At 38.2% G+C, this 27,460-nt stretch overlaps 1 protein-coding gene across 1 annotated transcript in view; it reads left to right on the top strand.

The window, feature by feature from the left end:
* The window catches only part of LOC127573810 (solute carrier organic anion transporter family member 2B1-like), a 53,719-nt gene extending 33,035 nt beyond the window's left edge, over window positions 1–20,684 (top strand). The window contains exons 9-15 of the mRNA XM_052022317.1: window positions 3,123–3,287; window positions 4,122–4,320; window positions 9,112–9,271; window positions 11,670–11,821; window positions 16,138–16,202; window positions 17,981–18,101; window positions 20,486–20,684. Of these exons, the coding sequence (XP_051878277.1) occupies window positions 3,123–3,287; window positions 4,122–4,320; window positions 9,112–9,271; window positions 11,670–11,821; window positions 16,138–16,202; window positions 17,981–18,101; window positions 20,486–20,624 (1,001 nt within the window). The 3' untranslated portion in view covers window positions 20,625–20,684. The remainder of the gene's footprint in view (window positions 1–3,122; window positions 3,288–4,121; window positions 4,321–9,111; window positions 9,272–11,669; window positions 11,822–16,137; window positions 16,203–17,980; window positions 18,102–20,485) is intronic.
* The last annotated feature ends 6,776 nt before the right edge of the window (window positions 20,685–27,460 follow it).

Genomic DNA, 27,460 nt, shown 5'->3' with positions numbered 1-27,460 from the left:
AAGAAACTAAAAGCCAAGAAGTCCCACATGCCTGGTCATCTGCATTGCAGTATTCTAAATATGATTACATTGCAGATACATTAGAGATGATCTTCCAAAATTCCCTTGAAACAGCCCCAGCAGACTGGAATCTAGCAAATGCAATATCAGTAATCAAGAAAAAGCAGGGTAGAAGAGAACTTTCGAGTGGTTGGCCTATCATAACTTGTTTCCAAAATGCTGGAATCCATTATTGACTGGGCACTTAGAAACTCATAGGATGGTTAGGGAGAGGCTATATAGTTGAATGAAAAGAAAATCATAAGGGAAAAATGTAAGTGGAAGGGTAGATAGGAGGAAGCTAATAGTTACAGTGCAGTGGCCGCTACCGCGATGCGAAAGTAAGACACTAGTCGATGAGTTGTAGAACAAAGCTGATTTAATTTCCCACCTGGCGTGGGCCTTTTAAGAGGAACGGTTCCCACCCACCGAAAATGGAAATGATGTATGCGCTACGTCATCAAACTTTTCTCGCGTGCGGGTTCTCCCCGTCGCTTGGGGAAGACGAAGGCCCAGTGCCATCTTGGGCCTTGCTGCTCCGACGACGCGTGACCCGACTGCCGAGCCAGTTCGCTTGCTTGGACGGTGAGTCACTACAACAGTATATTTTGATTTTCAAAAGGCATTTGATAAGGTCACAAAAGTTTGTTATACAATACAGGCTGATACAATAGGGTCTTTCAAGAGACTGTTAGATTGGTATATGGAGCTGAGTAAAATAGAGGTCTATGCGTAAGCCTAGTAATTTCTAGGGTAGGGACATGTTCAGCACAGCTTTGTGGGCCGATGGGCCTGAATTGTGCTGTAATTGTTCTATGTTCTATGTTCTAAAATAAGGGCTTAAGAGATAGAGGTAAAGTACTAGCATAAATATGGGATTGATTAAATGACAGAAAATACAAAATAGGAATAAATGGATCTTTCTCAGGTTAGCAGACTGTTACTGATGGGTGATAGAGGGATCAGTACAAAGTCCTCAAGTATTCACTATGTTTGATAATGAATAGATAGGTGGCAATAGTGGCAGAGCTGGTACAGCTGCTGCTTTACAGCACCAGAGGCCCTGATTCAATTCTAACCTTGGGTGCTCTCTGTGTGGATTTTTTCATGTTCTCCCTATGACTGCATGGGTTTCCTCCAGATGCTTCAATTTCCTCCCACATCCAAAAGCATGTGGGTTAGTAGATTAATCAGCCAATGTAAGTTGTCCCTAGTGTTTAGGTGAATAATAGAATCAGAGGGAGAATGTGGGGAGAATTTTTTAAAAATTAGATTAATGTAAGATTATTGTAAATGAATGATTGATGACTCCATGCTGTATGACTCCATGAATCTAAAAGAAAGTGTATATCCAAGTCTATTTATTATACAAATCTAGGAGAGAGAAGAAAACAAGGAGACTGCAAAGGGATAGGTATGGGTTAAACTAAAATACACGAAGGTAGCAGATGGATTATAATTGAAAAAAGTGTCATTTTTCAAAATTGAGAGGAAGAATAGTAAATTGCTTTTTCTACCTGAGTTGTACAAAGGTATTTGTTCATTCACGAAAAGCCAAAAGTAAGTACAAAAATAAGGAAGTGCTTCTGAGGTATACAAAGTTTTGATAAATACTGTGTGTATTTTGATCTCCCTTCCCAAGGATATACCTTCCTTGAAGTCAATCTAGCATAGAACACTAAACTGATTCCAAGGATAAGGGGCTATCCCATGAGAGAAGTTAAACTTGGCATATACCCAGTGGCATTGAAAAATAAGTGATAATCTCATTCAGACATAATAGAGTCTGAAAGAGGTTGACAGGGTTGACACTGAGAGGCTATTTCGACAGGCTGAAGATTCTAGAACTAGGAGGAAATAGGCATAGGATAAAGGGTTCATTCATTTAGGACTAAGGTGAGGGAAAACATTTTTTATGTAGGAATTGTTGGAATTTTAAATCTCAGAGACTTGTGGATGCTCAGTTTTTGTCTACGTTCAAGACTGAAGCTGATAGACTTTTGGATGCAAAGGCAATTAGAGGGAATTGGAATTGTGCTGGGAAATGGGCTGAAGCAAAGGATCATCAATAATCTTACTGAATGGCAGAGCTGGCAAAAGAGACCATGTGGTTTACTCCTACTTTTATTTCTTATATTCTAATATGCTTATCATGCTCAGAAATTTTTCTTGCTGAAAGGAACATACAAGACTACTTTTCTGTCATTCAGGTGAAGTTCTTTTACATGACAACCATCCACTAAAAAGTGGAAAATTATCATCCCACGGGGAAAAAAATGGGAGTTGCTTGCTGCATGTAACCATGCATTACTGATCTGCTGACCGGTAGATTTCAAGCAAGGCATAATCTTCTGGTAAACCTGACAGTAGTAATTTTCACCAGCAGAGGGGGTGTTATCCTCATTAATGACAAGGGTTAGCGGTCTGACTGAAGTAGCATAGTAGGAAGATTGTCTCCCTGGCATGTACACAAAATTCCAAAAGGTCCACTCATCCGTTTTGTTTGGAACCTGTTCCAAGCAGAGGGAAGGTCTCTAGAAAAATAACAGTAGATACAAAAAAATAAGTAAAAGTTGGCAATGAACTAATGTCAACATTAGCTCAATGGTAGTGCTCCTTCTTCTGAATCATTTGCATCTAATGTGGGGCTTTAATAAGGCTCAGAAATGAAATGTGCACGAGCAACAACCCTGTGGGTCTTGGGTACTCATACTATCAGAGCTCCAATTACTTCTGATGTATCTACAGAAACACAAATTCTACCTGTTAATCTTTTGAATTTCTGTGGTTTCCTGACAAAGAAACTTAACCATTATTTTTTGATGTCTCAGTTTGCAACTCAGACTGAAAGCTGGGATGTATCATATTATCTACATTTTCATTTTTTTCTCATTTTCTTGCATTTACAGTCTTTTAATCATTCATTTAGGTAATAATCATTACCTTATTACGACCAATGAAAAGCCGGGGAATACTAATCTGAAACTAAAGACGGCCACCAATATTGTTCCAGGATGAAGCTGCTGGCAAGATGTTTTTGAACAATTTTCCTCCTCACATGACTGTGCATGTTTGTTTTCCAGGCTTCCCAATCACCTTGATTCGAATGCTCAGGAATCCTATTTTTCTTTTTGTGGTCATTGCGAAATGCAGCTTTTCCATTGTGATTTCTGGACAGGCAACATTCCTAGCCAAATATATGGAAAGGCAGTTCTCAATTGCCACTCCATTTGCAAACATCCTGATAGGTGAGGGCTTAGAAGGAAACATATTATATGCCTACTTACTAATAGAGGGGAAATTTTTGGAGGGATTTTTTTATGTACATTTCTGGTCACTAAGCTGTCATTAAGCTGGAAAAGGTGCAGAGAAGATTCTCAAAGATGTTATTTGGACTGGAGGGCTTGAGTTACAAAGAGATACTGGATAGGCTAGGGCTTTTTTTGTCCCTGGAGTATAGGAGGCTGAGGGATGACCTTATGGAGATATATAAAATCATGAGGAACATAGATAAGGTGAATGGTCACAGTCTTACCTGTTTCACAGGAATATTTATTGTAATACTATGTAACATCTTTAAAAAAGTGAACTAAAAGTGGGTTGTTGCATTAATAGAAATAACATCTGATAGTCTGGAAAATATGGTAGTCCAGCACCACCAAAGTCTCCATTGTGCCATATTATTAAAGTTTTACTGAACTTGGAGGAAGATGATTCACTGAGTTGTGGAGAAATGCAAGTGATAGGTCCTTCATATATGCAGAACAAGCAAATTAGATCTTTCTGCATTTTATCATTCTTTGCTTCAATGATAAGCAGCAATGCAGTTTGATTGAAAAATATAATACTGATTTACATTTGGAGACACTAAGCCCTTCTCTGGCTGTGTTGTGGATGCTAATGTGAAATTATGAGGCAAACAGCCTCCTAATGGATAACAAAATATAATTTATCAGGTGATCATGTCAATTGCTAATCTAATTACAGTAATTAATTCAGAGATACTAATGAACAAACAATCACCAAATTCAAATTTTGAATATGAAATAATATTCATTTGAAACTCTGTTTCCATTTTTCAGGTACCTTTATTGCTCCTATTTCCTCAATTGGAATTTTCTTTGGTAGTCTTATGGTGAAGAAATTTGAGATCACACAAAAGAATGCTGCTTTCTTCTGCTGTGTTGTTGTCTTCATTTCTATCATTTTGTCTATCCCTACATTGTTTCTGGGCTGCTCAACACGAAGAATTGCAGGCATCAATGATAACTACATAAACAGGTAATATGTGAATTGTAATGGAACCAACTATAGAATATATTGCAAATCATCAATATTGCTATTGTTGTATATCAGAACTTACCTACATTGCAAACCAATATTTAACAATATATCATATATCTAGTTAGGCAGGAAAGCTTTGCCTAGAAATTGGATGATGTTGCGCTCTGAAAACAGTACTAAGGGGATCCAATTTTAATTCTAAAACAAATCACATTTATAATTATTTCCAGGTTAAATTGCACAATTCCTGAAAGTGGACCACACACTTCCCATCAAAATGCTCAAAGGTATTTCTGACGGTTACTGAAAATTAGATGATCACATAATTATGTCACTATTCCCACAACATGCATTTCTACTCATACCAACATAAATTGGAGCTCAAATCTCCACACAATGATGGTGGAACAGTCAGAATTAGAATCAGAATCAGGTTTATTATCACTGATAAAAGTCGTGAAATGTGTTGTTTTGCGGCAGCAGTACAGTGCAAGATGTAAAAATTACTATAAGTTACAAAAGTAAATAAATAGTGCAAAAGAGGAATAACGAGGTAGTGTTCACGGGTTCATGGACCATTCAGAAATCTGATGGCAGAGGAGAAGAAGCTGTTCCTAAAATGCTGAGTGTGGGTCTTCAGGCTCCTGTACCTCCTCCCCAATGGTAATAACGTGAAGAGGGCATGTCTCAGATGGTGAGGCATCTCTACAGCCTCTTTCAATCCTGCACATTGGAGCCTCCATACCGGGCGGTGAAGCAACCAGTCAGAATGCGCTCCACCATACATCTGTAGAAATTTCCAAGAGTCTTTGGTGACATACCAAGTATCCTCAAACTCCTAACGAAGTAGAGCCCCTAGCGTGCCTTCTTCATGATTGCATCATGGGCCCAAGATAGATCCTCTGAGATGTTGACACCCAGGAACTTGAAGCTGCTCACCCTTTCCACCACTGACCCCTCAATGAAGACTGGTGTGTGTTCTCCCAACTTCCCCTTCCTGAAGTCCACAATCAATTTCTTGGTCTTGCTGACCTTGAGTGCGATGTTGTTGCGACACCACTCAACCAACCAATCTACCTCCTCATCATCATCTGAGATTATGCCAACAACAGTTGTGTCAACAACAAAAGTCCCACTTAAGCTCCCACTTACTGCATTAGTTTGTTGCTTTTCCCACTATCTAAAGGGACTTATTGTAGACTCGACTAGGCAGCTTCAGAATTGTCTGCAGGTTGTGTGAATTTTCTCCAGCTCTTGAGATACTTGATGAATTGATGCCTAAGTGGTTATACTACTTGCAGCACTCCAGTCCTTGAGGCATAAGGATGGGTTAGGCTGACAACTCCGGGTGGCTTGGGGACCCCAGGGCAGCAGGCAGAATATGCCCGACTTCAAATTTCCTGCTCTTATCATCTTCAGAGACACTACATCTTACTTGAACCTCTTAAATGACCAAATGCATTTACATGGTCAAGTTCTTCAAGTCCTGACATTAAAAAGAAATGTTGCATTCTGTGGTAAGTCCTTTGGCAACACCTTCTTTTCTGGACTGTTCTCTTACTGCAAGTTACTGAACTTCCTTGCCATAGGATTATTACAAGTGGCTGTAGCAGATCTCTGCTATAGTTTCCAATTTTCTTCTTTTGAAGTATCATGCAGGTCACTGAGGCACTATGCTCACAAAGAAGTTATTTGATCTACTTCAATTTCAGCTCGAAGATAATGGCATCCCAGGCATGTGGATCTGCAAACATTGCCGGCTTCCTTCAAGTGCAGGCAGCCGTTAACTGCATCCATATGCCTATATGGGCTCCCATTAAGAACCTGGATCTTTTTTATGAACAGGAAAAGTTTCCACTTACTCAATGTACAGATAGTTGTAGATCAAAAGTAGAATTTGCATGGAGAATGCCATGTTTCCAGGAAGCACACAGGGTTCTTTCATCCTGAGCATACTACATTGCTGCATATTTCAACAGCCAGTACTGCCTTCAGAGATGAATCTTGTGAAACAAAGATTGTCATTTTCATTTGTGGTTCCTCATACCAGTATACTCTCCAACCATAACAACTGAACATAGTTACAAGAAGTCACCAAACTAGCAGGATAGCAATGGCAAATGTCACTGATCTTCTGAAGATGACATTTTCTTTCTGTGTCAGTCTATCTACTACATGCCAAGCAGATGTAGATACCTCATCACAATGTGTTGCATATTGCACAGCCTTGCCAACCAAAGACAGCAGCTGGTGTCCAGCAAGAAGATGTAGAACTTAAGGGCCATGAGACAGAGACCAAAGAGCGGCAGGAGCAAGAGGTCCAGGAAGAAGAAAACCACCAGGCATCATCCCAACTCATTTCCACAGCCTCATCTCTCAGCTGACCAGAGGAGACAGGCATTGTCTGCAAGGGATCCTAGGGGCTCTCTAATAGAGAGGTGTTTCTGCTTAAATTATAGTTTATAATGGAAATTAAATTATCCAATTCACACTCCAAATATTGGCAACAATATAATACACCAGTAATCAGGTGGAGAGGCCCAGATGACACATAATATTCCCTACATGCTGCTTTGACCCATACTGATTATAATAATTTTTGATGCACTCATCAGCATGTCTGGCTACATCTCTGTTTCCTGAACACTGACCACTGCAAAATTTTTATCTTAGTTGGATCTCCACTCTGTAGGTGTAAGCAGTGGATGAGAGCTTTCTTCTGCAACTGCTTTCTCCTCCATGGCAGTCACGATGTGTTGCTGCCATGTTGAGAGTGTTTTTGAAGTCTGATTCCCTTTGCTAATTGTTGCATATCTTAGAAGCTGCATTCAATCAAGCCTGCTTCCACTGGTCACAGCGTAGGTTCTGATTGAATGCATCTTTGTGCCTGGGAATCCTCATAATGCTATTCCAGACTTGATTTCAGCCTACTTTGCAATTTTTTTTGAGGGGGGGGGGGGTGGGTTACATATTTAACAATAGCACAATATGTAAAAAATGTTTTACTGCACCAAAAAAAGGTTTAAATCCAATTTCTGGGCAAATATGTCAAAAAATCCACACAATCTGCATCATGTGTCATATAGAATTCATACTTTTCAACCCATCTTTCATGCTGAATTACAAAGCATTGACTGATGCTACATGGCACAGACAGCTTCCAAAGAACATCACCAATTAATTATGCTACCAGCAAAGCACAGCATGTACATTCATTGCGACAGCATTGAATATCACACAGCACTCATGCACTTTCCAAAAAGTATCACACAGTATTGATACAGACTAAATGGTACAATCCACAATATACATATAGCAGGTACAGTATTTCCTGCAATACTCATATCACTTTCATTGAATCTTGTATATAATTGCGACATCTCAAACTGAATATCAATTGACACCCATATCAAACATACCCCTTCAATACAATCTTATTTATCACATTTTTTGACATTAGGGTATTCTTTATTTCAATCAATCAACCATTTTTAAACAAAAGTAAAATGATTACTGGCCTTGATTTTTCTTGGAGGTTGATTTTGTCTCCTACCACAATTCTAGCAAGAAATTGACATTCTTGGAGAAACAATGGTCATTTGCATCTGTGTTTTTATGCACAACTGAGGCATGAAAGCTAACTTATGCATGTCTTAACAGAAATGTGACCATTGAAGTCCCACTCATTACAACTTGAACAGCACATTTCCTAGTGTGATTCACTTTTGCATGACTAATGTATTCTCCAATACATTTCCTCATGTTGTGAGGTCATCAACATGCACAATATTTATCTATGCCTTACTGACAGAAATTGGAGCAACAAGGTTTTCCCTTCATTTTGTCTAACTCCCAGTAAAACAAGGAGTAAATTCTGCAGCACATAGACACGAACTGAAGGGTCTCCACTGGGACATCGATATACAGCTGGTCACATCTGCTTCGTTGAGCTTTAAATTCTCTGCATATTTCACACATCATTACAGAGTCTCACAGTATTTATTGCAACTATGCACAACAGAAATAAATGCTGTAGTTTTGCAGAGTGATGAGCCTGTGCCTTACAGTACCTTGGAGTCACTGACAACACAGGACTTAATCTTCACAAATAGTCACATGGAGGCAGGACACCATAACATGGCCATACAATCTGAAGACATGTTTTCCTTCCCTGCATTTTACCTCATCTCCATGGCAGGATTTAATGCTGCTACACTAAGGCTGCCGTGGAGAGTTGTTCAAAGCTGAAAACTGCCTCCCATAATTCAAAGTGGCACAGACACAACAGCTGCAATGTCTGCAGGCAGCTGCCATTAAAAACCAGACATGTAGAATGCTAGTGCAACAAGCAGGATGAAAAGCACCCTAATATTGTTTATATGTTAACTTTCTCAATTTCACAGTTCTTTGCAATTGAATGTTAATGCAAAATGCAGCACTTATAATGGATGAACTTAAGAGTTCTAGGTAAATGTTATTTCTCTGATGGTTTCACTATTTTATGGCAATAATGCTTCAAGACTGAGACAATCTCCTTCAGGATGCAGAGACAAGCAAAAATACTTTTTTTACAATCTGAGTAACGAAGCTGAAAATGAATTACATGAGTTATTGATTTAAACAAAGTCCATGTCAACATTTAAGAAACGATTAGATGAGTGGTCGAATGTAAAGGAAATAAATGGCAAAGGCCCACATGGAATATAAAAACAAACTGGTTGGGCCAAATGGCCTATTTCCCTCGTATAATTTCTATGTGATTCTATGCAACTCATATTTGTGTTTCAGAAATGCTAACTCAAGTCTTGTTTCCTCCTGCAACATGAACTGTCAGTGTCTGGCCACAGCCTTCAATCCAGTGTGTGGTAAAGATGGAATTGAATATGTGTCTCCTTGCCATGCTGGTTGTAAAAAATATTTATTCAACTTCACTGCTAATAAAATTCAGGTAATAATGAAACATTTTGAGAGACGTGTAAATACATCCTTCAGGATATTTGGCTCAATATTATGAAATCCATGACAGACTTAAGTACCAGAGGTGTTAGTTTATCACAGGCATATGCTTTTGAATGGATCTCTGTTGCAACAAATGTGGATAAAGATTCTGTTATTTATGTTTAATCAGTGAATATTGTTACTGACCACAAAAATGGAAGTTACATAACAGGACTGAGTTCTCCCATATATTTAGGCTGAATTTCTTTCCTTTGTAGTAGATGCTACACATTGTGACAATTTAATCTAAATAAATCAGCTAGAAAAAAGCAAATGTCAATTCAGTTGAAGCAAAGAGAGTTGAAGGTAACTTTTGAAAACACTTTTGAATTTAACCATGTTATTGTAAAGTGAGTGATTTTTCAATGTTTTTGTTTACACCATAAGTTAGGATATTAGAAATTTCAATTATTGATGAAGGACAATGGTACTTGAAAATTTTCAGACAAAAACTTTGTAGAAAGCATTTTGAACATTTTATAAGTGAAGAATTGGTTGCAAATTGTGTAGTTATGAGTTTACATAAATAATCTCCTTAGAAATAATTGTAATAGAAACTTCTGGAAAAAAGTTGACAAAAAGTTTTGATCAAATCAATTGCAACAAGAGGAAGGGCTTGTAGATAAAATACACTAGATTTACAATGTTTAGAAGATTGTAGAGAAGGATATCAAATTTGTTGACATTATCTATTAATATTCTTGAATTTAGATAAACACGCCACTTTAATCTGATCAATTAATTATTGCCATGAGCTTGAAATCCAGCCAAAACACTGTTAGTTACAAAACACCAAGGAAAAATAAAGTGATCAGGTTAAACCACAATTAAAATGCTGAATTCAGTAGAAGAGTGGTTCAGTAGCTTCTTGGTATTACTGATGGACTAAGGATTGAAAGAAATTAGTTCCAGGTTCATGGCACTGAGGAATTTAAATTCAATCTGGAATAAGCATCAGCACTGGTGACCATTTCACTACTGGGTTGTCAGGTTCACAGGGAATACAAATGTGTCATCTCTAATGGCCTGGATCTATATGTGACTCCAGAAGTACAGCACTTGGGTTGGCAATTAGCTGTCCTCCAAAATGACCTATAAAACTACTAAGTTGTTCTAAACCACTGTGACAAGATATAAAATTAGAAAATACAAGGTCCACAAAATCTCAGATTCAGACATGATGAGCTCAGATGACCCTGCAAAGTCTCCTCTCTCATCATCCACCACCAGGGGTGTTGGCAATACAGTTTACATGCAAGGGGAGTAGACACAGAAGTTCCCAATGTTGACGTCAAACCCATAGATCCTGATGGTATCAGGTCAAGGATGGGCAAGGAAACATCATGTTTATTATCACTTTCTACACTTCCTCAGCTGATGAATCAATATTCCTTGCATGCTGAATATTTTTGAGGAGAAAGAAGAATGTGTTCTGACCACGGGACTTAAGTCACCAAATATAGCTCAATAGCACCATCAATGAGTGACACACCTATCACTCTGTTCTTGTGACAGGTAGTAAGAGAATAGATTGATAGAAGAATCTACAATCTATCTGTTGCAGAGACATCTGAAAATAACAATATTCATAAGTGCAATGACAGCACAATTTTTGTGGAGGCAAATTCGTTCCTACCTTGACATCAAGAACATTCTCCACTGTGGAAATTAAAGAACTTCAGATGTTGAAAATCTGAAATAAAAACAGAATATGTTGGAAACACACTGCAGATCAGGCAGCATCTTGCAAAATAAAAAGAGTTAACATTTCAGATCAAACACATTTTGTCAGAACTAATATTGGGTGTTTGACTTGAACCATTAATTCTTTATCTTTCAAGATGGATGAACTTTTCCAAATTTCATCTTAATTGATATGATATACAATATTAATTTTTTCTATTTTCTGATTATCTTACACAATATCAAATAAACAGAACATATTGTTTTGCTTTTCATCAATAATCTCAATAGATTTATTGTAAGATACTTCCATCTGCTTCCCCGTCAATATTCCCCATCAACACCACAGGACCTAATGACTTTTCCCAATTCCTAAAGCTTCTGCATGAGATACAGTCTACTAACTTTAAGTTTTAGGAGATTATAGAGGTTGAGTAGGAAATAAAATGTCACTGAAAGAAAATGTCACTTTTTTTAAAGTGACACCTGAAGATTTTCTGTGAGTTCAGTGCATGGGAGTGCATACAGAGTACAATATGTACAGCTCTGTTTGTATGCCTTCCATTCTACATTGTAGAGTAAGCATCATAAAGAAAATGTTGCATAATTTGTTCCAGTGTAAGAGAAGTAATCAAAATTCAAATCTAACTTCCTTTTTTCAACAGAATTACACTGATTGTGCATGCAGTGACTTTGCAGAACCGGGGCCATGTCACTTTCCATGCTCCCATCTTTTAATTTCATTCCTTTTTCTCATTGGATTCGTTATGCTGATCTCCTGTCTGTGTTACACGCCATCATTAATGTTGGTTCTCAGGTACCACATAAAAGCATTGTTCCTTCCGCATTTTCTGATAACTGAATTAATTCTGGTTAATGCTATTTACTGTTTACTTAATACTGTGTTAAAACTTCATGTTCATGGTTTTATTGTACCTCCTGCCTTTTTTGTGAATTATTTCTTAAAGGGAGCTTGAAAAACAGCTAATTAGGAACAGAGCCAGATTTATTAAAAACAAAACAAAATGAGAATGTATGACTGTGATTCTACTGCTGTAGTACTCATGTAATTAGGTGGATTTGAAGAGGGTGAATTGTAATCTATTTTATTTTTTTATAAAAGCATAATTTTCACCATATGTTATTTTTGGTGTTAGTTTTCCTGCTCAAGTTAGGAACAGGCTACCAAAATTTCTTATCCTTTGAAACTAGACATGGTGGGATTGTAGATGGGTATGCATTGTTAATCATTTTAAAAATCACTCTCCACTGCGCTCATTTTCCATTTTAATGTCTTGTAACAGAAGGAGGAGGAGAAACAGATAATTATGTAAACAGACAGACATAAAGTCAAAGAAAATCCTGAAAGAATAGAAACAGACTGGAAGGTAAATAACTAAAGGCAACCAAATAAGCAGATATGGGTACATGAAAACAAATTGTAATTTTATCCACAAACCATACAATAGGAGATTAGCTTATGTTACAACAATATCTGGGTTTCATTACATTACTATTTCAGGGAAACATTAACAATTTGCATTCATTTAGCACCTTTAACATTGTAAAATGATTTAAGGTACTTTAGATGGGTCTGATCAGAAAAAATTGACGCAGAGTCAAAGACATTAGGAAAGGGAACGAAAGTATTAAGCAAGTAGATTTTAAAGACTTTTTTTGAAGGAAGACAATTGGAGAGAGAAATTTCAGCTAGTGCCCAGAGAGCTTAAAGAATGGTAGGGTGAAAGATATGGGGAATGGACAAGAGGCCAGAGCTATAGGAATGAAGATTAGATAAATTGAATAATTTATTAGAAGGTACACACCACACAAAGTCTGTTCAAAAGAAAGCCTTGATGGGTTCAAATGGTCCCGATGTTCTATGTACATAATGACCAACGATGGTGGAAGTTTTAATGAATCAAATAAACTTGTGGAAGTTACTAAGCTTCATAAATATAAATCCAAGGATTTCAGCAGAAATGCAGTATATTTAAACACCGCTTATCATCTCCCAGAACAGATAGGTGATTAAAATAAAACTGGCAACCTGACCCAAAGCCATTAAAATATTTCACCATTTTATCAACAAAGGTTTATAGAACAGTACAGGCCCTTGGGCCCATGATGTTGCGCCGATATTTTATCCTGCTCTAAGATCTATCTAACCCTTCCCTCCCACATAGCCCTCCATTTTTCTATCATTCATGTGGCTATCTAAGTCTCTTAAATGTCCCTAAACTGCCCCCACAACCTCTGCAGGCAGTGCGTTCCATGCACCCACCAGTCTCTGTGTAAAATACTTACCTCTGACATCCCCCCTATATCTTCCTCCAATCACCTTAAAATTATGCCCCTCCAGTTAGCCACTTCGCCCTGGGAAAAAGTCTCTGACTGTCCACTCAATCTATGCCTCCTATCATCTTGTACACCTCTATCAAGTCACCTCTTATCCTCTTGTCCAAAGAGAAAAGCCTTAGATCACTCAACCTATCCTCATAAGATATGTCCTCCAATCCAGACAGCATCCTGATAAATCTCCTCTGCACCCTCTCTAAAGCTTCCACATCCTTCCTATGATAAGGCGACCAGAACTGAACACAATACTCTAAGTGTGGTCTAATGAGAGTTCTATAGGGCTGCAAAATTACCTTGTGGCTCTTGAACTCAGTACCTCAACTGATGAAGGTCAACACACCATAAACCTTCTTTAACAACCCTATCAACCTGCGCAGCAACCTTGGGGGACCTAAGATCCCTCTGTTCCTCCACACCGCTAAGAGTCCTGCCATTAACCTTGTATTCTGCGTTCAAATTCAATCTTCCAAAGTGTATCGCTTCACACTTTTCCGGGTTGAACTCCATCTGCCACTTCTCAGCCCAAGTCTGCATTCTATCAATGCCTTGTTGTAATCTACAGCCACCTTCTACACTATCCACAACACCATCAACCTTGGTGTCATCAGCAAACTTACTAACCCACCCTTCCACATCCTCATCCAAGTCATTTATAAAAATCACAATGAGCATGAGTCCCAGAACAGAACCCTGCAGCACACCACTGGTCACCAACCTCCAGGCAGAATACGCTCCATCTACAACCATCCTCTGTCTTCTATGGGTGAGCCAGTTCTGAATCCACACAGCTTAGTCTCCCTGGATCCCATGCCTCCTGACTTTCTGAATGAGCCTTCCATGAGGAACCTTATCAAACACCTTACTAAAATCCATGTACACCACATCTACTGCTCTACCTTCAACAATGTGCTTTGTCACATCCTCAAAGAATTCAATCAGGCTCATGAGGCACGATCTGCCCCTTACAAAGCGATGCTGACTGTCCCTAATCAGCCTATGCTTCTCCAAATGCCCATAAATCCTGTCTCTAAGAATCTTCTCCAGTAATTTAACCACCACTGAAGTAAAACTCACTGGTTTGTAATTCCCAGGGTTATCCCTACTCCCTTTCTTAAACAAAGGAACATTTCCCACCCTCCAATCATCTGGCACTACTCCTGTAGCCAGTGAGGACGCAAAGATCATCACCAAAGGCACAGAAATCTCTTCCCTTGCTTCCTGTAATAACCTTGGATATATCCCGTCTGGCCCCGGTGACTTATCTATCCTAATGTTTTTCAAAAGTTTCAGCACATCCTCATTCCTCACATTGACATGCCCTAGCGTATTAGCCTGTTTTATGCCATCCTCACAAATGTCAAGGTCTCTCTCACTGGTGAACACTGAAGCAAAGTATTCATTAAGGACCTCCCCTACCTCTTCCAACTCCAGGCACGTGTTTCCTCTTTTATCCCTGACTGGTCCTACCTTCACTCTAGTCATCCTCCTGTTCCTATTGCACTATGCTTCTATTGCACTAATGACTGCAAAGCTATTGGTTTCTTAGTTTTGGCAAAACTGTTTGTCTAATGTATAGCTGTTTATGAGGAATTTTTTTTCATCTGGTACTTTTGAAATGAAAGCAATTCAAGTTTTGCTCTGATTGATTTGTCCTTATGCCTGTACTACTAACCTACACATAGGAGGAAACTTAATGATAACAGTAGCAATGGAGGAATTTCAAATCCTATCAACCCCACCCAGCCCCAGGCAGGTCAGATGTTAAAATTAAAAATAAGAACTTCTACCCATCTGCAATCCAGCCATTTATAATTTCTGTGGAAACTGGTAGGCCAGTTATTAAAATATTTTAAGGAAGTTGTGCCTCTAATTAAACTTCTAACTCTAATGCTTGTAGGCTGGGTTTTGTCAAGGGAGGGATGACTCCAGCACAGTTTGTGGACCGGAAGAGCATGATGCATCCACCCACCCCAATAATCTTTCTCCCTAACAGAGATTAGTGTATTTGACCAACCACCCACTCCCACCACTGCATCTTTACCAACTACCTGCTGCCAGGTCGAACTCTGCTTTTCTCCTTGACTCCCTTCCTGATTGATTAGTTAGACTGTCAGTATGGTTGGTTGCAACTAGGAAACCTATACAATAACATGCATATCAGGGCCTACCATTAAATTCAGAAGGACCTGAGGTTTAAATACAAAGACTTTTGCACTCCCTTCCCACCTTGATATTAAAATTTCCATCCTTTTTTTTTAAATTCCACTATTCTCCTGCCCCTCCCTAATCTTCTAAATCACCTCCAGCCTATAATGCTCAGAGATATCTACATTCCTCCAATTCAGCCACTTGTTCCTCCTTGTTTTTGCTCATTGTCAGCAATGCTTTCAGTTTCCAAGGTCCAAACCTCAGGAATTCCCTCACTAAACCTCTTTGCTTTCTATCTTCCTTGAGGTGGCCCCTTAAAACATACCTTTTTGATCAAGCTTTTGTGACTTGGTGTCAACTTTTGGTCTGATAACAATTTTATGAAAATCCTACTAGAGCTATATAGATGGAAATTGTTATCATCCAAGCCATCATCTCTACTGCAAAAATGCAAATATCTTTTCATGCAATAGATGGTGTCCAGAACTTTAGGATGCAGCATTGCATGGCTCTTAACATACAGTACTATTCTATTACTAATAATCAATTAGAAGTAGGAAGTAATTCTGTTGTGAACAAGTAATTGACCTTTTATTTTCACATTATCTGCTTTCTCATCTATTTTAGAACAGTGTCCAAGGAAACCACATCATTTGCTGTTGGAATTCAGTCTGTCTTACTCCAAGTGCTGGGTAACCATTGCTTTTTAGAATATTATTACGATGGAAAGCAATACAACATTTTTCACTGAAATTTCAGTATATTTGGCCACTTAATTTTTCAAGTTCTATATTTACACAGATTACACAGAAATCCGAAAATACTCAGCAGGACAGGGAATATCTGAGAAAAGAGAAACAGAATCAAATTTGAAAATTTACAACCTTGCATCAGAATAGAGAAAATTTAAAAATTACAGTAGTTGAGTTGTAGGGATGGCAGTGTGGGGGGGGGGCGTTGAGATGGAGAGAACAAAAGCAATATCAATGGAGCAAGGGGAAATGAGAAACTGAATGGTAGAAATGGTAACTGTGCCTGCTGAGAGAAGATGGTGGAAGACTTTTAATCACAGATAGTATGTCTGGAGGAGATGTAGAGAGGAGGACACAAATGAAAACAGAGGAAAAAAGAAAACTGAATTACAAAGTGGAGAAGTAAAACAATGGAGATGCTGGAAATTTTAAATAAAAATAGAGAATACCAGAAGTATCAGCAGGTCAAGCAGTATCAATAGAGAGAGGAACAGAATTAATGTTGCAATGTGATAATCTTTCATTAGAATTCAACAGTTCTGATACTAATTAGAAAGACTAGTTATCTGAAATTGTTGAATTCAATATTAAGTCCTGAAGGCTGTAATTTAACCAGTCAGAAGATAAAATGCTGATCCTCAAGCTTACATTGAAATTCATTATAAAAGTGTAACAGCCAGAAGAGAATGGTTAGAGTGTGAGTGGGGTGGTAATTTAAATCAACAGCTCAGAGATACCCTTGCGGACTGAACAGACATGTTTTTCAAAACCATAACCTAATCTGTTTATGAAAATCAAAAAGAATGCAGATGCTGGAAATCTGAAACAAAAACAGAAAATGCTGGAAAAACTCAGCAGGTCAGGAACAAACTGTGGGAAGAGAAGCAATCAATGTTTTGGGTCTGTGACCCTTTGTCAGAACTGCAAAAGAAAGAGATGTAAGTTAGTTTTCAGGAAGAGAGAAGGGTGGGGGAAGGAATGTGTAGAAAAAAACAGAATGGCTGAAGTAGGATGAGTCAAAATGGCTTAATGAGAACAGTTAGCAGCACAGTTAGCTTCTAGGCCCATAAAATGAGTTGTTAATGATAAGGTGGTGGCACCTGCCTGGCAAGCTACATTTATATGAGTAGAATAAGAAAAACTGAGCCAACATGGTATTAAAAACAGAAAATGAAAAATGCTGTAGAAACTCAGCAAGTCAGGCAGCATCTGTAGAAAGAGAAACAGTTAATATTTCAGATGAGGGACCCTTCATCAGACTTGAGAAAGAGAGAAGTAAGTTAGTCTTGTCAGCCACAAAATGTGAGTGGAGTAAGGGAATTTCTCTGATTGAATGAAAACATGTGGCAGGTAGAATCAGGTTAAGCTACTAAGGCTGTGTAATGTGTTGCTGATGTGGTTCTGGCATGCTGGGATATGCACAGCAGGCCAGGAAAAAGGAAAATTATGGCAGGCAGAAATAGTCAGGAAGAAAGAGCATGTTATCTAAAATTAAAAATTTCAATATGATCTGTTTAGTTTTAATCTGTTTAGCTTTTCAAATATAGAGGAGACCACATCAGGAGTACAAAATGTGGAGATGGTCATTAAAACATCCATATTGTCACCTGAATGGGTAGAAGAGAATTTATAGAGAGCTAAAAAACACTACAACAGCTCATTTTCATTCCACAGTCAATGACAGTTTAGTTAATATTTATGTTATTACTCTTTTACAGGTTGGCTTCCTGGTCCTATCCTTTTTGGAGTTATTATTGACAGTACCTGTATACAGTGGGAATATAAATGTGGATACATAACCTCTTGCCAATATTATGACAATGACCTTTTCCGAAAAAGGTATGAAGACACTCCTCTCTAGTAGGGATTATCTGACTATTCAATTCATATTTGAACATCAGAATGAAAGTTGCATTATAAATAAGTGCAGCACATATTCACAGAATAAATCATTCATAAATCAGATTCAATAATCAGATTTTTCAACTGGGAACATTCAAATCATGTGCTCAGATCGGGCAACCAAAACGGAGGCAAAGAAACAAAACAAAATAGTAACAGTTGCAGGGTAGAGATTTGGCAGGATATTTTATATATCCTGCCAGGATACTTCAACAAACACATTGTCTAACTTTGAAGGAATGGGTAAACTTTAGCAGTCTGCCATCAAGGCTGTACTGCACAAGCTGTACTCTGCCAATTTGCCAATATTCATAGTCAAAGGAGAACAACGATCACTTAGGGAATTAACTGGTGGATGTTGAAGTACCTTTTGAAAAGAAAGTGCAATGGTAGAGCTATTTGCACCACAATTATACACAAATGATTGTTTAACAGTAACCTTGGATGCTTTCAAGGCAACCTGATTACAGTGTTTCATATTTCCTTGGGCAATTTATGTGACAAGGCATTCTGGGATGGATGAAAAATCAGCAGCACCTGATAAAACTGCCCGAATCCTACCAACCTGACAGTTAATTTACCCAACTATTACTGATGGGTAATGCTCACTTTCCTGGACACCAAGGTCATGAAGAGATGAAGAACTGATGCACCATGTTTATGACCTATGGCTTTCTTATTAGTAAAATGTTGGATCATTGATTACATTCTTAACAGGAATTACTACTTGCATTCATATATATAGAACATAGAACAGTACAGCACAGGATCAGGCCTTTGGCCTACGATGTTGTGCCAAACTCACTAAACTAATGATGCCTAAATAAACTAATTCCTTCTGCCTGAACATGGTCCATATCCCTCCATCCTCTGCATATTCATGTGCCTACCTAAGAGTTCTTAAGCACCTCTATTGTATCTGCTTCCCCAGACATTTTCTCTTCTCCCCTCTCCCATCGGGCAGGAGATACAAAAGCCAGAAACCACGCACCACCTGGCTCAAGGACAGCTTCTATCCCGCAGTTATAAGACCATTGATGGACTCTTGACCTCACAATCTACCTCCTTCTGACCTTGCACCTTATTGTTTACCTGCACTGCACTTTCTCTGTAACTGTAACACTTTATTCTGCTATTGTTTTACAATTTTTATCTGTCTTTCCTTTCATCCTTGGCAAAGGATATTTATGAATTGAGACATCTTTGGAGTACTTCCAAAGGCTTTCAGAATTTTTGTCACATTATTGCAATAGTTTCCTTTAATTTTCTCAACCTAACTTTCACTTATATGCAGTTCATTTTCTTTTGGTGCTATGAGTGTGCATTTTCTTGTCACTTGGACATAAATTATCCTCACATTGGAATATTTAGCTTACTCTTTTAATTTAAAAAGCATAACAGATTAAGAGTTTTTTTGGGCATATCTGCACTCTGTAATCCTCTGGTGTTTAGTTTATTACACAGTATGTGCCCCACTGACGTTCTTCATGGCTTTGTATATTTACATAAGTAGATTTTCCTTACACTAATGCTGCACTGGTTATTAAATTTACATAAGGATATTTCCCCATAATCCTGTACTCAGTGCATTCCCAATAGGAATTCATTACCTTATTTTATTCCTGAGTCTTTAGTATATTTGGTTAGTAATACATTTCTCTACAGATTACCTGGATGATTAAGTATGCTTACATAAGCACATATTCCTATAATTCTTCATTGTTTAATACATTTGTGAGTACATTTCCCCACAGTATTCTTGTACTATTTTCGATACTCCTGACAGCAGTAGGTTGGAGAAATAGACTGATACTTCCCTGACAGTAAGAAAACATCTAATGAACTCCTTTTGTCCATGTTTCCTGTTAGTATTTTAGTTTTATTTGCTTCCATGATTAACAGGCATAAGTTCATTTTTAGTTGCTTTGCTAAATGAGTGCAGGAAAATCAGTTATACTTGCCTCCATTGTAATAGCAAACGTTCTCACAAATTTTCGCCACAAACCTAAGGATTTCTCCCCCCACAAACTCCAGATGTTCTTTTTTTTTATCTCATGCACCAAAATTTCAGTCTACTATCTCATATGTTCCATGTGCATTTTGAGAACATAAAGAACATTAGAAACAGGAAAGATGCTTTATAGCCCTGCAGATTTACTCTACATTTCGATAAGGTAATGTCTGATCCTGTGCCTCTTCCTCTTTCTGCTTGAGTCCATATTCTACCTCTGCCCTTAGTGTACAAAATTGGTACATTAAGATTGCATAAGAAGTTTAAAAAACATGTCATAGATTATATATTTTTCCCTGTCCATTTTCAGGTTCATGGGTTTCCAGATTATATTTCTAGTGGCCACCTTCATATGTTTTCTCATTGCTTACTACAAAATGCGAAACCATCCACCAAAGACTGCAGACATAACAGTGAAAGAAAATTATGCAGAGTCTATGGAATTATGAGAAAGAATATTCGCATTGAATACAAAGCAATTAATGCTCTACCTGCCATGAGATGCAAAATGAAAATTGAAAGAAGATGTATTTAACCAATGCTTACAGTTGTTAAATTTATGTATAGTTGCTGAGCATTTCAAACATGTGTACATATTAATATTTTCTATTATATGTATACATTCAGAATATATCTGGATAGCTAATATAATCAAAATATATACTATATATCTGTATTTGAGATGAATCTCTGTTGGAAAAGATACAATTATAAAAATAGCAATAGTTATATTTAATAAGAATAAAGGATAAGTTAAAATTTCCAGAGAAACATCAGATTATTTGTCACATTAAGTCACCTGATGGCAGAATTGGATTAATTTACACAGTCCTTTCAAGGACCCATCACAAGCATATGGGATGAATTTCCTCCTGGGTTATGATTCTGTGGAAATCACAGGATTTGGAGCCAACATATGGATTTCCCTTTCAAAGTGCATGCTAATTCTTTGCTTTAGGAAAAACTATGTAACACTTTCCATGAATAAGCATTGCTCCAGAGCACAGGTTGAAGAATATGACACTTATTAGTTCTTTCATTACATTCCTAAAAGATATCAGGCAGCACTGTTAATCGAGTCATAGAGTAATATAGTTGTTCAGCACAGGAACAGACCGTTCAGCCCACCACATCCATGCTGACCTTTTGCCCACATTAGGACTGTATCCCTCTGTGCCTTGCCTAGTTAAGTGTCTGTAAATGCCTCTTAAATGTAGTAATTGTATCTGATTCCACCACCTCCTATGGCAGCGCATTCCAGATATCAACTACTTGCTGTGTAAAAAAACTTATCCCTCAGATCCCCTTTAAAACCTTAAACCTATGCCCTCTTGTTTTTGATACCTCTACTATGGGAAAAAGATTTTAACTATCTCCCCTAACTATGTCTCTCATAATCTCATATACTTCTGTCAAGTCACCGCTCAACTTTCTTTGCTCCAGGGAAAACAGGCCCACTTTATCTAATCTCTCCACATAACTAAAGACCTCCAATCCAGGCAACATACTGGTGAATCTCCTCTACACTCTCTCCAGCGCAAATGCATCCTTCCAATAGTGTGGCAACCAGAACTACACACAATATCCAGGTGCAGCCTGATCAGTGTTTTGTAGAATTACAACATAACGCCCCAACTCTCATATTCTATGCCCCAATCTATGAAGGCAAGCATGCTATATATCTTTTTCACTACCCTGTAGACATATGTTGCCACTTTTAGGGAACTGTGGGCTTGGACCGCAAGGTCTCTCTGCTCATCAAAATTCCTTAGTGCCCTACCATTTACTGAATATGTCTGACCCCTTTTTGATTTCCTCCAAAATGCATCACCTTGCATTTGTTGGGATTAAATTCCATCTGCCAAAGCTCCACCCAGGTTTCTGACTGATCTATACCCTGCTGTAGCCTTGGACAACCTTCCTCACTATCCACAAACCACCAATTTCCATGTCATCTGCAAATTTACTAATCCTACCTCCTACATTCACATTCAAATTGTTAATATATATTACAAACTGCAGCACCAATCCCTGTTGTACACCAATAGCCACAGACTTCCTAACAGAAAAACATCCTTCCACCACTACCCCCAGCCTCCTCTCACCAAGCCAATTTAAGATCCAATTAGCCAGCTCATGTTGGATCACATATGCCTTAACCTTCTGCACCAGCCTACTACGCAGGATCTTATCAAATGCCTTACTAAAGTGCACATGGATAACTGTACTGCCTTCATTAATTTGCTTTGTTACAACCTCAAAAAAAAACCAATCAGCTTAAAAAATTTAACTGACGTTATTGCAGATCCTTTTCAAAGATAATACATTTCTCCACTGAATTCCTGCATGATTAAGTATATTTACGTCAGCACATAATCTTGTCATTGTTCATTGTTTAATATATACTTGCGAGTACATTTCCCCACAAAGTTCTTATGCTATTTACAATAACTCTGACAGTAATCAAATAGGAAAAGTAGAGAATGAAACTTTAGGAGTTTCTCCTTTATACAAACTCTCCTGTGAGATGATAATAGCTTTTTCTAATCATTATTCTTATTTTAGATTTATTCATTCAATGCTAGCTTTCTTCAATAGATGTCCACGTCCAAGTTAAATGGTTTGCTTATTTCACTCCCATTTGTATATCTTTATTGCCTTTTAATATTTAGTAATCTGTGTCATTTCCTTTGTGTCATTAGCTCAGTAACAATAAGTTTGGTTATTTGTCTTTTTTTTACAATGGAACACATACAGTAAGCCTGGAGTTATCCTAGTTAGTCTTTTCTAACATCTTTCCAATGAATCTATGTCTTTTTTGCTTTCTGAAAGAGGATGGCAATAAAGCAGAATTAGCTTCACTTCGAATCTGGTTAGTGTACATTGTGGTACAGTGTCTTCCAGGTGAAGCCCAGCTTGCCATATAAATACCTACCTCACAATAATAGTGCTTTCAGAGAATAATTAAGTATGAAAAGTGTTTTTGATATCAGCTCTGTAAAAGCTGTAGTTAGCTTGGCTAGTCATACAATAATAATAAATCAGTTTAAGAAAGCCAATCGCTCCTTCAAATCTTGAATGTTCTTTAGGGAAGATACTTTATTGTACTTGAGGGATAGATGTATTGGTTGGTCCTGTAATGAAACTGGGACCTATAATCTTTGTTGCTTCTGTCATACTGTACATGCATCCCTTTAATAATTGTAGCACAGGATTAAATACTCTTTGTGTTGATGACGCATTATCTTAGTGTGCCCATGTTTGAATTGCTGCAGTCTTCTGCTAATGGTACTCCCACAATGTCGTTGGATAGAAAGTGCCAGGATTTAGACTGGGTGACAATGAAGAAATTACAATATATTACCAAGTCAGGCTCCCTAGCAGGTTCTCCACCTAGTTCCATAATACCCTGATTGGAAAATACATTATCCAGGTGTGGATTGGAGGTGTAGAGAGATTAAATGTCCGAAGTGAAAATTAACTAGCCAAAACAGGAAACTGGGAACTGTTGAGGAAGCTAAGGGCTTCAGAAATATTGCAGTAGAAGGTGGCAAGTGACTGAATGAAGGAGAAAGAGAAGAGTCACCATGAGAAGGAATGAGGTTTGTGCGACAAAGTCAGGTAGAGACCATGGGTCTACCAGGACAATGCTGCTTTTGGATCTTAGGAATGTGGAAGTAGCTGTCTGTGACTGGTTATAGGACTATGAGATTGGAGATCTCTGGTGGAGTCCTGGTCCAAAGGGAGTTATAAACATGTTTCATAGATCCGCTGTTCAGCCTCTGTCAACAGATTTGGTGAAAATGTTAGTTTTAGTCCTTAATGGGATGAAGGTATAAAGGGATCATATATCCGTGATGAAAGTGTACCAGTTGGGATCAGGAATCTGGAAACTGTAATTGGTATTAATCTTTAACTTTGAAGTTGCTATGTTTATTAATCACCACCAGCAGTGTATATGTGAATTAAAATGGCATGCCTGATATTCTTTATCCTTCTCAATGATATGCAAACCTCCTTTCTGTGGTTTTCTCTTGTAATTGGTCCCCTACTGTTGGGACACTGCTTGAATGCCACTATTTAGGCATGCTATCTTCTGTTTAGTTTTATAAATAAAAGCAGTGTGTCTTTGCTTTTTATAATAGAAACATTTTGCTACTCGAAACTGACACACCTGCAACATTCCCATTGCAACAGCAAAGCTTCCCACCATACTTGCTTCTCACACCATTCATGCCTGTGATATGGATTCAGTATCAAATATCCCGCCACTGTGTTTGTTCACCACATTTAACTTAATGTTTTATAACAGCCAAAATTCCTTTGTATTTTTAGAGATCATTTCCATTGATATAATTACATTGCCTGCTGTTGGAATGTTAAATTTTGAGCAACTTGAACTGGATATGCTCATTTATTAGTCGATGCAAAAACTTATCTCATAGCACACAATCCAGCAATGTATCAAATTTACAGTGCCACAACATAACTTTAAAGTATATTGTCACCAATCATCTCCTTTACCTCTGGTTACATGTTCCAAACTTATAATTTTCCATATTCTCTGATTGCATTGACTCCCTATTACTTTGATAAATTACACATTGATTGCCCTATGGGGTGCAGATAAGTTTGCCAATGTAATTTAAGTATCTGACCCATTACTTTGAAGAAATCAACTTCACAAAATCTGATCATTTTCTCCTTGTTTGTTTCAATAATGTTTGCTGGAAAAAAAGCATTTCCATCCTCTCAATGTACAAACTGAAGAGCTCCCCTATCTTATCATAACCACATAGATTGCCAAAGTAACTGGTCTTGGACTGACTTGCCATTTTGTATTATCAATCACTTCAATAGTCAGGCTTAATTTTTAATCTGTACTCAGTTTTACAAATGATACATTTTCCCCTCTCATTTTCAAATCAGCAGCACACTCACCGCAACCAATTCTGAATTTCACAGACTGACCCTATAAGTGTGGTAAAATACCCACACCACATCCTCAATGATTTTATCACTTTTAATGGCTGATTATTCTTAATGACTATGCTTGCTGCCAGTACAAAGTATGTGTGCTCAGTGGGTTCTAAACCTTCAACAAAGTCCATTGCAGAATCTACAGACTTAATGCATGAGACACAAGGAGTCAACGTAAGCATGTGTGGTTTATTCAAGAACTCTTGTAGCCTGATTATTGAACTTTACAAAATTTTGTAATCCTTCTTCTTAGTCAGTCCCTTGGGATAGAGGATAATTTAGATCCACCCTGATTTTGTGAGTTCTAAGGTGGTGAAAGAAACCAATGTAGGAATTGCAGACTTTTCCACAGATGGGCCAGGTAGCAGCTGACAGAGAAAGCAGGTGGGTAGCTTGTGGGATCCATTCCTGCTCCTGTTTATGAGAGCCTCTATTTGCTCCTAATGCATGATCCTGAAGTTCTCAATACCACCCTGAATGCAACTTCTCCACTTTGAGAGGTCATGGAACAGAGATTCCTTAGAGTTAGGAGGGATGCTGCATTTCAACATGACTTTGAGCACATATTTGAATATTTTCCTCTATCCACCTGGTAATTTCCTGGTAACTTGTTTCTGAAGTCAGGTGTGGGATATGTGTCATAGCCTTCCCAATGTAGACAACTGAGAGGACGCATGGCCTCAACACTGGAGATGTTGGCCTGGGTGAAGACTTCCAGTGAATTTATAGAATTTTGCAAAGATGGCCTTGAGATGCCCGACATAGGTAACCTAGGTCTTAGCATTAAAGAGGGGAGGGATCACCATGCCCTGGTACGTCATGAGTTTTGTGCCAGGTGTGAGGTACTGATCTTCAAGTACCCTTTTCCCCAAATGCTGTGCTGATGCATTGTTTGCTTTCCCCCAGAGGTGGCTCAAGGGATATACAAAATTGTTGTTTTCCAGGATCTCACGTGAACCTTTATTGTTAGACATCAATGTGAGCAGCAGGAGCAGATTGGTAAGGACCTTTGCCTTGCAGACATAAAGCATAATACCCTCCTCTGGAGTACTGCCATTGATTGAACAATTTCCTATTCGTTCTGAAGATTAGTTCCACCTCGGGGTAAGTTTGTTGGAGCTGAGATGTGACATTGCAGCAAGCAAGATTGAAAAAAGTGTCGGGGCAACGATGCAGCATCGTTTGACATCTGTCTTTATTGAGAATGGTACTGTAGTAGATCTGATGGCTAATATCATGGCTCACATCCCATCATGAAGCAAGTGTAATACTGAGGTGAATTTCTCTGGGCAGTCAAATTTGAGGAGGATGTTTCACCAGGCATTTGTGAAGTCAGAAAAGACCATATGTAATAGCTGGTGCTGCTCTCTGCATTTTTCTTGCAGTTGTTGCACTGTGAGGATCATGTCCACTATGCCTCTGGATGGTCAGAATCCATACTGTGATTCAGAGAGTAGCTCTTTGGCCATTGGGAGAAGGCAGTTGAAAAGGACCCTGGTGATGATTTTCCTTGTGGGTGACAACAGTGAAAGCCCTCTGTTGTTCCTCGTGTCAGATTTGTCTCTTTTGCAATCCAGAGAGCAGTTAAACACATGACAATCCTTAAAAGGGTGGTATTTTAAATAAACAATTATTGTTCACAACTAGTATTACATTTATTACAGGTGGAGGCAAGACCATTAAGAAATTTGAAAACAAGGATGAAATTGGTTAAATTAAGGTACTGCTGAACTAGGAAGCAATGTAAGTCGGTGAGCACACAAACGACATGTGAACAGAACTTTTTTCAAGTTATGGGCTGCACTGTTTTGAATGAGTTCCAGTTTATGTAGCCTAACAGTACTTTGTTCTATATTTGGGCATTATTACATTGACGTTAATCCATTGAAAAGGATGTAAAGATATCTAATATAAATGTCAGGATGGGCCTCTGATGAAAGGTCATCGACCTGAACCGTTGACTCCTTTTCTTCCCCAACATGGTGCTTGAGGTGTTGAGTATTTCCAGCAATTTCCATTGTAATATAAATGCAAACCTATCTTTATCGAGGATCCCTTAAAGATATAACAACTCCGCCTTCTCTTTTTCTACACATACAACAGACGTAACTTTTTGTGACAAAGCAATCTATGGCGCTTCACAAGGTTAGAATCAGACAGGAACATATTTCCTTGCGAGATGCCTTCTCCCTCAACAGCACATTCAAATGGCTCCCACCTCTGAGACAAGCCACAAGATAGCATGTCGTCATAGCAACGTGGCGGCTGTCACACCTTCATCAGCAACGTACAGGGTGGGGTCGTC

Source organism: Pristis pectinata, chromosome 8 (genome assembly GCF_009764475.1).
Source record: "Pristis pectinata isolate sPriPec2 chromosome 8, sPriPec2.1.pri, whole genome shotgun sequence".
Lineage (NCBI taxonomy): Eukaryota > Metazoa > Chordata > Chondrichthyes > Rhinopristiformes > Pristidae > Pristis > Pristis pectinata.
Note: the sequence above shows the minus strand (reverse complement) of the source record. Positions and strands in the feature narration are given on the sequence as shown.